Source organism: Pollachius pollachius, assembly GCF_949987615.1.
Source record: "Pollachius pollachius genome assembly, chromosome: 12".
NCBI lineage: Eukaryota > Metazoa > Chordata > Actinopteri > Gadiformes > Gadidae > Pollachius > Pollachius pollachius.
Window position 1 is genome coordinate 6,803,750 of NC_136945.1, and position 9,545 is coordinate 6,813,294.

The 9,545-nt window shown below is 40.7% G+C and overlaps 1 protein-coding gene across 1 annotated transcript in view; it reads right to left on the minus strand.

The window, feature by feature from the left end:
• The window catches only part of LOC307083631 (sodium- and chloride-dependent neutral and basic amino acid transporter B(0+)-like), a gene marked incomplete at both ends in the record, with an annotated part of 9,661 nt that continues 116 nt past the window's right edge, over positions 1 to 9,545 (minus strand). Inside the window, 14 exons of the mRNA XM_079747568.1 lie at positions 1 to 144; positions 332 to 499; positions 956 to 1,065; positions 1,164 to 1,263; positions 1,436 to 1,554; positions 1,757 to 1,882; positions 1,984 to 2,076; positions 2,284 to 2,419; positions 2,534 to 2,674; positions 3,261 to 3,393; positions 3,509 to 3,611; positions 3,872 to 4,027; positions 4,273 to 4,404; positions 4,568 to 4,724. Of these exons, the coding sequence (XP_079603694.1) occupies positions 1 to 144; positions 332 to 499; positions 956 to 1,065; positions 1,164 to 1,263; positions 1,436 to 1,554; positions 1,757 to 1,882; positions 1,984 to 2,076; positions 2,284 to 2,419; positions 2,534 to 2,674; positions 3,261 to 3,393; positions 3,509 to 3,611; positions 3,872 to 4,027; positions 4,273 to 4,404; positions 4,568 to 4,724 (1,818 nt within the window). The remainder of the gene's footprint in view (positions 145 to 331; positions 500 to 955; positions 1,066 to 1,163; positions 1,264 to 1,435; positions 1,555 to 1,756; positions 1,883 to 1,983; positions 2,077 to 2,283; positions 2,420 to 2,533; positions 2,675 to 3,260; positions 3,394 to 3,508; positions 3,612 to 3,871; positions 4,028 to 4,272; positions 4,405 to 4,567; positions 4,725 to 9,545) is intronic.

The window sequence follows — 9,545 nt, forward strand, 5'->3', positions numbered from 1 at the left end:
TCATGAGATGCAGCATGTGCGGCCGGATGGTTCGTCATCAACCACGTTTCCTGTGTGGAAGCGCTCTTGTGAATATCGTTCCCCTCGGTGGACGTCCAGGTAGGGATGCCAATCCTCAGAGGAAGAGCACAACAACCTCAGTCTCTGTGGGCAGAAGCAGGATTCAAAGGGTGGACTTTGTTCGGGGCATGCACGCAAGTACACACTTCATGTATTCAACCAAGAACTGATGAACTCAGAAACATTCCCTGCATCACACTGAAGCACACAAATGCATGCCCGCATGCATGCACACATAGACACACAGCGAAGAACTGATAAACACACACACCTTCCTGAAACTTCCCTGTTCTCCTGCCAGTTTGTACAGGGCAGTGGCAGGGATCAGGGAAATGCAGAAGACAGCCATGCACCAGCCAAGGGCCAATCCCCAGTGAGGGTACTCTACTGTTCCATAGGTGGGAGGTATGGACATAGCCAGAGACAATACCAGGATTATCTAGACACACAGGCAGCAAAGTCAGGGTCAGTGCATAAGGAATAAACCGTGACAGGGTGGTTTATTCCATGTATACCATATTTACCAACAATGAATAGATATTAGTTAAATTCACCTATAACATTATTGTTATTTTTATTATCTTAATCAGCTGAATAAATGTTAAAAGGTGTCCGGTTATGAAAAACAATGCACACCCTTGGAATGTTATTGACCAAAGTATTTAACAGTGCTCTGGTATAGCTTTACTTTACTAGACCTTTCACATACCAACCAAGAATTAACCAGTATTATTCACTGCCAAACAACCATTTAGCTTGAACTGAATATACTATGAATATACTGTATACTAACTAAGTCTGGTGCTAGTTCATCTGCCTTACGATTGGCGGACACAATATTCTTTGTTTCCAGGGTTTGGGGTTATTTTCAGACCGTATTTAGGAGTGCACTTACAAGTGTGACAAAGGGTGTGATGAAGTACCAACATAGTCTCCAATACAGCCAGAACCACACACTCTTAGTCCCGATCATCATCTCAATGTCTTCAATGAAGCGACGGCCGCCTGAAATTACACCATTAAAGACATGCAAATACAATCTTGTAAATGTGTGAATAACTCAAAGATTACAATTTCTTTTAATATATATTCCACATATTTACCATAAACGTAGAATATGCCAAAAACTTCTAAAAACCCAATAACTAGCACGACCCAGCCAGCAACAAAGTGGTCTATTAGCGTCACCCAGTATATTCCTGCCTGTAAACACACACACACACACACACACACACACACACACACACACACACACACACACACACACACACACACACACACGCACACACACACACACACACACATTGTGGTTAAGAACCTAAAGCTCACAATGCAAAACAACAGTAAAAGTGGTGAAATGTTTCAGAAGACGAACCTGTGTAACACATGGAAGTCCCAGGAGAAACATAAAGGCACATGTGACTATTGCGATTAATGCGTGTTTCTTTTCTATGTATTTAGGGAATGCATCATGCAGGCAGGTTGTTATCAGCTCTATAAATGGATATGGAGAGATTAGAAAGACATTGGAGAGATTAGACAAAGACAAAAGAAAAAACAAAACGATGTACACATGACGTACAAATAAATAAAATAAGAATTAGCAAATTAATGCAAAAATATTTGGCTTATGATTATGCCTCGTGTAAAAATGAATGCTGGGATTCCAAGAGGACAATGTCAATCTCAAACTCACCCATGCCAGCAAACTGACTGTCAAGACCCAAAGTGAAGAGCATTAAAAAGAACAAGATGGACCATAAAGGTGAAATTGGAAGGGTAGCCAGTGCAGCTGGATATACAATGAATGCCAGACCAAATCCTGGGCAAAGATAGAGAAACCAATGAATGACGAGACTTGCAATGGCCAATGGTGAAGACATTGTGTTACTGTGTAGAGTGCATTGAACGGCTCTGTCTCACCTTCCTTGGTCACCTCTTCAATAGGTATCCCATTTATGTGAGCCATGTACCCCAATATAGAAAAGATGGCAAAGCCAGCAAAAATGCTTGTGGCTATGAAATGAAGATGTTGAAAGTAAGTTATCATGGAAGTTTTCATTCAAAGACAAATTGTTGCCCAATGGAGATTATCTGCTGACTATGTGCAGGAGTCATTCAGTAATTACCCCTGCTTTACTCCTGATCATGTTTTTTTGCACATTTTCATTCATATTTTTCGTATCACAAGTTTGAATATTTAACAGAATACTTTTCTCCTACCACAATTAATAATGCATATTAGAAAGGTGTCCACAACCAAGTTGTTCTGAAACTTGTTGTACGAGGACAATGCTGTGACTCCCCCGAATCCAACAGAGAGTGAATAGAAGATCTGAGTGGCAGCATCCTTCCACACCTAAAACATACACACAGGTAAGATCAGGTGAGCAAAAGTTACACTTCCCGAGATATATATATATATTGGTGTATTACCAAAGTGGCAGTAAAGAGGAGGTGGACCGGGTATTACCTCTATCTCTGCTAATTTAGTCAGATTCGATTTGGAGCCAATGTAGAAATCGATTCCATCTTTGGCGCCCTCTAGTGTCAGACCCCTGATCAGCAGGATGGTCAGGACCACATAGGGGAATGTGGCTGTGAAGTACACAACCTAAGGAAAGCCCGATATCAGAGCATGCAGAATAAGACACTAAGCATTAAATGTACATATTAAATATGAGTTAGCCACCACATGCAAAGCCTGCATAACACAAGTAGCAATATCAGAGAGCTTTTCCAATAATGAGGTATTTTGTGGGCTAGACCCTCTGGAAAAGTCTTCAGGCAACAGGTGCGTCTGGTTTGATGGTGAGTGTGGACAATACCTACATGAACATTTCTATACAAAATCAACGTTTCATGCCGATCGATCAAATGGAAGTTTGCCTAGGGTATAGGTCATTTTAATGTGTCACGAGACTCGTGGTCATTTGAAGGTCATACGGTATTTTCCAATATTGCTTTGGGTTCGGAATAAATAGGATCCAGCATTCCTACTATGTTGCAGCAGTACTTCTGGGCGGGGAAGGCACAAAGCTTGGGCCAGAAATCAAAAACCACAGGGGCCGGAGATACACCTCGTTCTTGTTCTGTTCTCACAGTTCTGTTCACAGCACGCTTGTGATAAATCAAGTCCCTACTAACAATGCAGATCTTTGCACCCGTACTGACATTGCGTTGAATCAAAACATACTCACTTTTCCAGAAGACTTGATTCCTTTCAGCAGGACTGCAGCAATGATGATAGAGCTCAACAGCAGACAGAGGGCCAACTGCCAGACTATCGACCCCGTCTCACCAAGCCCACTAGATCGTTGCAGGACCACCTGACTGAATGGAAGGAGTGAGAGACGTTTATTCGATTAGATTTAGTCCCATAATGGAAATACGCAATTCGGATTGAGTATTAGTCCTTTATAGTCGCATATATATGCTACACTCTTACTCCCAGTACTGCTCAGTGGAACTCGTGGTGATGTTGGAGGTAGTGCAGGAACGGTTTTCCCTGGTCCAGTTAGACACTGACATGCTGGTTACATTGACAGCCACTAGAGGGGGAAGAGATGGCCGGCAAATGAGTGAGTGAGGCTTTCAGTTACAATTAAAATGCTGTTCATATCTTCAGAGCATACATAATAAGTACATGCTTCATACATACAACATACAGATATATAAATAAAGGTGTTATTTGAAGAAAAATTTAAGGAACACACAATCAATTTGCAGACACATCTTCATAAAATATGAGCTCTATTTCACTATTTCTGAATGGTATCAGGGTAGAAACAAAGTCTAACATAATGAGTACCATGTTGTGGGCTTGTGCAGTTCATGTCATCCAAGACGTTAGTCCATGGGAGGGGATATTGGAAGGATGCAAATAAGTAATATAAAGTGTAGGAGAGGATGACCCCATAGTATATGGAAACCATCACGTTCCCAATCACCCCCGCCATGCCAACCCCTGGAGAAGAGGAGGGAGAGTGTGAACATCTGGCATGTTGAGACTTCAACAGACATTACAATGTGGCTTGTGTTGAAGGAGAAAGTCTTTCTTGCAAAGTAATTAACAAGGTGATGATTTTTCTACATGTTACTCAGATTCTGTTGTACCCTTATGAAGACACCAAAAGGTCTATAATGATCGATTTAATAATCTATTAATCTTAATTCTGCAGGTCATTAAAAGAAGGTGAGCATTAGGTTTACCCTGGAAAAGTGGAACTGCGCTCCATGTATTAATGGGGCCCTGGCTGCAGAACTGCCCAAGAGCGGTCTCCAGAAAGTAGAGGGGAACCCCAAGACAGATCAACATGATAAAGTAGGGAATGAGGAAGGCCCCTACAATGAAAAACACAAAGAAGGGCCAACGATTACAAAGCAGAAAAAACATGCACAACGCACAACAAAATACAACAAAATACATACACATACATACATACACAACAATACATTAATTTGTGCCATTCAGTTATTAGTCAAAAAGGAATTAGATAAAAAATACCTCCTCCATTCTTATACGCCAAATATGGAAACCTCCAGATGTTGCCAAGGCCCACAGCCATACCAATCATGGAGAGAAGATACTCCCTCTTATTGGTCCAATTGCCACGCACAGTATTTTCATCCTCCTCTCCCGCATCATTACTGCCAGAAATATCCTGTGAAGTGCAACAGAGATGCATATGCAAGTCAAACCTTGTTAATGTAATTATTATTACTTTCATCATTATTCATAAGAATGAAATACTATCAATGTTATCCTAAGTTCTTGGCGCCACAGTGCTGCTCGCCCGAGGCTAAGAGAGGATCATGAACTCTAGCGATGTCTGTGTATGCAACTCAATTTCCTGTCTCTTACTTCCTATCACCTGTGCACGCAGCTAACAGAGCGAGAAGCATAAGAACACGACAAGAATAACAATAACAAAGACAAGGAGAATAAATATTTTTCAAACAAAGTAATTGTCAAAGCAATATCCGAAAGATGTACATGTCTAGGGAACGGAAATCTCCCAGTGGCGTCTCTAGACCTATTCTAGGGGTCTTAAAGCAGTCTTTCTCAAGGTGTATCAACCGGTCCGCAAGAGACCCCTAGTTGTCGACGAGTAGATTAAGATCCCGTTTTATACGTTTTTGGAGCTTGCAGCTATTCAAATTAATAAAGGTTGAATAGTCCATCTGTCCATTGGGAAACGCCATATATTCGCGTCGCAGCTGATTTCCTTAGGGGTAAAAGTTGCTTAGGGCAGCAATAACATCCTCCTTTGCTGGGGTATTTTCTGCATAATTGCTTCAAGTTTAAGCCTCAACATAACAGAGCCAAATGTAGCCTGGACATTGACATTAAAAATAAAATTATTCCACTCTGAGTCTGTCCTGTCATTCTCGGGTTTTGGGAGAATGTGCAGATGGAGCTTCACCATCCACACAGACACACTTGTGTTATACTATATGTGTCCGAAAGGCCTAACCCTCAATCGTTCACGGGCATAAAATAAATCGCTGCTTAGACGGAGCATCACCATCCACATGTACCGTAGAGTTATACTATGTGTCAGGGAAGCCTTGCCCTCAGACAGGGTATTAAATGAATCACTGCTTAAACAGCGCTTCATTATCCACACACACTCGCGTTATAAGTGTCCGAAAAGCCACTTTCCCTCGCAAGCCTCATACAACCACTGCCCAGACAGAGCTCCACATCCTTCAACAAAGCATCTGCTGTGTTTGGAATGGTAGTGGGTGTTCACCTGAGAGGGGTGAATCATGCTCATTTACCTGACAATGACGCCGAGGCCGGGGCTTTTCAAAACAGACTGTTCCCTTAAAACTGTTTGAATAAAACTTTAGAACTAGGCTAAAAAAACAGGGGGACTGTCAGATTTCAGATTCTATCCTTTACTAAAGTCGTAGTTAGTGAAAGGGCCAGGAATAAGACATTTTCCATACGTCAGTGACTCTCAAACTGTTCACAGACTTTGTGATTATCATAATTTAGTCGTGCAAATCTGTTGCAAAGGAAGAACGTAGTGCGTTTGTATTAATAACTCCATTTAGCGTAACATACTGTCGAAGTAGGCCTATTTGTTCTCGGATATTTGGGTAGTTAGGTGGTCCGTGAGGTTCTTTTGTCTGAAAAAGTTGTCTTAAAAGTTTATTATGTAGCAATTTACACATAAAAATATCTAAAAATGACCAGACTCAACTTTGTTGATTTGTGTACCTACATTATCATAATCGTTTCCAAAAATGTTCAAAGCTAGAGAACCACAGAGATTTTGGCAGGCCAAAATCCTGAATACAATCAATCATGAGTTCACCGATCAGTATGAGGGATGTGCGAAATACCAAATTTACTTATTTACCTACTTGTTTTGAAATGTGAGACACCCCCGGTTTAAAGTGTTCTAGTTATGCCGCTTTTAAGCCAGGGTCCTTTGTAATTTGTGTAATTGTCTAGAAATATTGACCAAACAATTGCTCAATAGAGAATGAAAGCTGCCAGACAGCTTCGACTGGAAGAACTGCTTCTCGGTTGAATATCCAATATCGTTCCAAAACAAAAAATGTAACATTTTCCACTCCCCTCCGCTACCCCCACAAGGAGAATCTAATTCTGGAACCCTGAAATATGTGTACGGTAACATTATGAACTTATAACAATGGTTACCATGTTCATGAAGTTATTTTTAGTGTGATTGTCTTGAGCACAGTACTGGGCTACCCCACATTGATCTATCTAAAGCTGTTTGGGTACTCGACTCATCTAATGGTTAGCAAATGGAGAAGTTATGATCTGGTGTGATACACTTCTTAATTTGCCTGGTCGATCGCAAAGGCAGTGCTGGTAGTTTGTGTGACATTCCAAAAAAAAAAGAAGCTGTTTCAAGACCTTGATTTACTCAAGCCATTCGACACATTTATGTGCTATCCATTTAGGGAAGATTTTGAGGTTTATTTACTGCAAAAGTTCAGCGCTGTTTCGCCTGAACCAGCTGCAGTGGAGGATGAGATTTTGATAGTTAAAGCTGATATCGAGCTTAAGTCCAGGGCTCATCGAACATTTTGGAACTTACTTATTATTATACTTATTTATGCCAGTCAGCCTTTTCCCACATGAAGATTATTAAGTCTAAATACCGTTCCACCATGACTGGTGGTCATTTGGAAGCCTGTTTGAGACTAGATACCAGCAGCAACTCTTCCGACTATGCAACCTTGGATGACTCCATTCAGCGCAAGTCATCAAAAAACAGAGAAATAAATATATGTTTTGCATTTTTTAATGTAGGTAGATCTTTTTGACCTGGTTATTTTGAAAGTAGCTTGGCACCCCTGTCCCATAGCCTCTTTATGTTGAACAATTGGCAGGTTGTGATACCTGGGTGAGATAGGCCCTCAGACTGTAAGTCAAACAAAGGGCTATTTGGGGCTAAAAAGAAACCCTTAGTTATCCACTGATCAATTCATTTAAGAACAATACGGCACATGAGAGCCAGAGGTCTGGCAGAGAGGAGGATGAATGAAGGTGAATCCTCACCTTCATCTCATGAAGGGGGGGGGGGGCAATTTGTTCCCTGCATCCTCCTAGCTGACTGTAAATAAATATATGTATGTATTTTTTAGCAACTCACAAGAGCCATGCAATCCACAAGTGTGTAAAAGTCACTGTGGAATTCATTTCACCAGACAAAGGCAGGTATTATATATTTGTGGATCATGTAATATCCGTGTGAATAACATTTTGCAAGTCATAAGTAAAAAAATTACATTTGTGGATCGCTATATCCATGGTGATATAATTTTACGAGGCAAAACTACCGAATATTTGTGTATTGCGCTACACAAAATGCAATTCGTCTTCTGTGGGTTGCGAATTATAAAGTCCAATAAAAAACCCTCCATAGATATCCTCATCATTTATTGGTTGTCTTGCTTCCTATGGAATCAAATTAGGGTCAAAGTATTGTTACTGTGCCTTATTAAAGGGTCCAATATAATGTTCATCTGGCTATTCAGGTGTAAGCATCCAATGTGGGACAAAAGTTTAGTACATGACCCGTAGATTTGTACTTGTAGATTTGACTTGTAGCTTTAAACTTAACATGGGTGAAGTAAGTTCTGTGTGAACATGTTTTACAAACAACTTATGCACTTTAGCTGCAAACCTTTCTGTAGGTGAAAACCATTGATGTGTAAATGTATTTGTTCCAAATATATTTCATACAATCAAACATTTGAATATGTTCACACAATGTTTCCACACATTCTCACATATAGGGATACACAGTACTACTAGATCTAAAGTACTTTTTACCCTAATTTGATTACCTTCCTATGTTTGAGCGACTACTTCATCGTAGCAGGAATTCTGGGCAGAATGAGTTGGGAAAAATCATTCATGAGTACTTTGACGTTTGAATGCTGACCTGGTTCATACACCTGGTTCATCATTCGTTCACTTTCCCATCCCTAGGAGCAGGGGCGAGGCTAGCCCATTTTTAGGGGTGCTGAAGCACCCCTAAAAAGGGGCTCAGCACCCCTAAAACTTGGGAGTAAGAAATGTTATTCTAAAAATTATATTTGTTCGTCTTTGAAATTGTTAAATAATTTCCAAAACATACTCTGTAGTTTTTGGTTTGAAATGTATATATTTAAGGAAGAAAATGATCTAATCTAATGACTATTGATACAAAAGGAGGCACATGGAGTTAACGGTCAGTAAAACCAGCTGAGTGAAGAGGGTTTTATGTTTGTTACAGGGGGCTGTATGAACTGTCACAATAAAGATGGTGTTCTGGAAAGGGCTCCAAAAAAAGAAAAAAATCTTTTGAGTTAGTTGAACCAATGTTAAAATTATGAAGTTATTTTTCAATAGAAATATTTTTTGTTTTTGTGTGAAAAAAGGGTGGGTGGTGTGGCAGTGGGGCTCATTGAGTGCTCAGCACCTCTAAAGCTCTGACCCTAGAATCGCCCCTGCCTAGGAGGCTGCTGCTGCCCCAATCCAACGCAACAGAGCGGAGTGTGGTGCATCCACTGAGACAAGATGGGTCTTCTGCAAAACCGGCTGAATTCAAATGCCTGACACTACAGTTAAAAATGTGTATTGATTTGAGCCCTACGATTCATAAGTATAGCAATATCTGATGAGGAAGTCACACTTGTACGGTTTTGTGATGATAAGTTGTTGTAAATGATCATCAGGTTTTCTTGTAGCCTGCTCCAAAACATGTATTTGCGCTAAAATTCCAGCAAAAGATGTTGCTGCTCGCGGACTTAGGGCTCGCACGGTTGATCCTACCCCCCTAATATATCTGGTGACGACCCTGCCCTCAACGTTCTGATGGTCTCTGTCCTCCCTCTCTCTCGCGGCTAGAATAAATGTGCCAAAATCGACCAAAGCGTTAGATTTATGGGAACAGAACACACAATAATAACGTAATAGCTGGATACACAAGTCTACTGAATTAGGCGAGTTA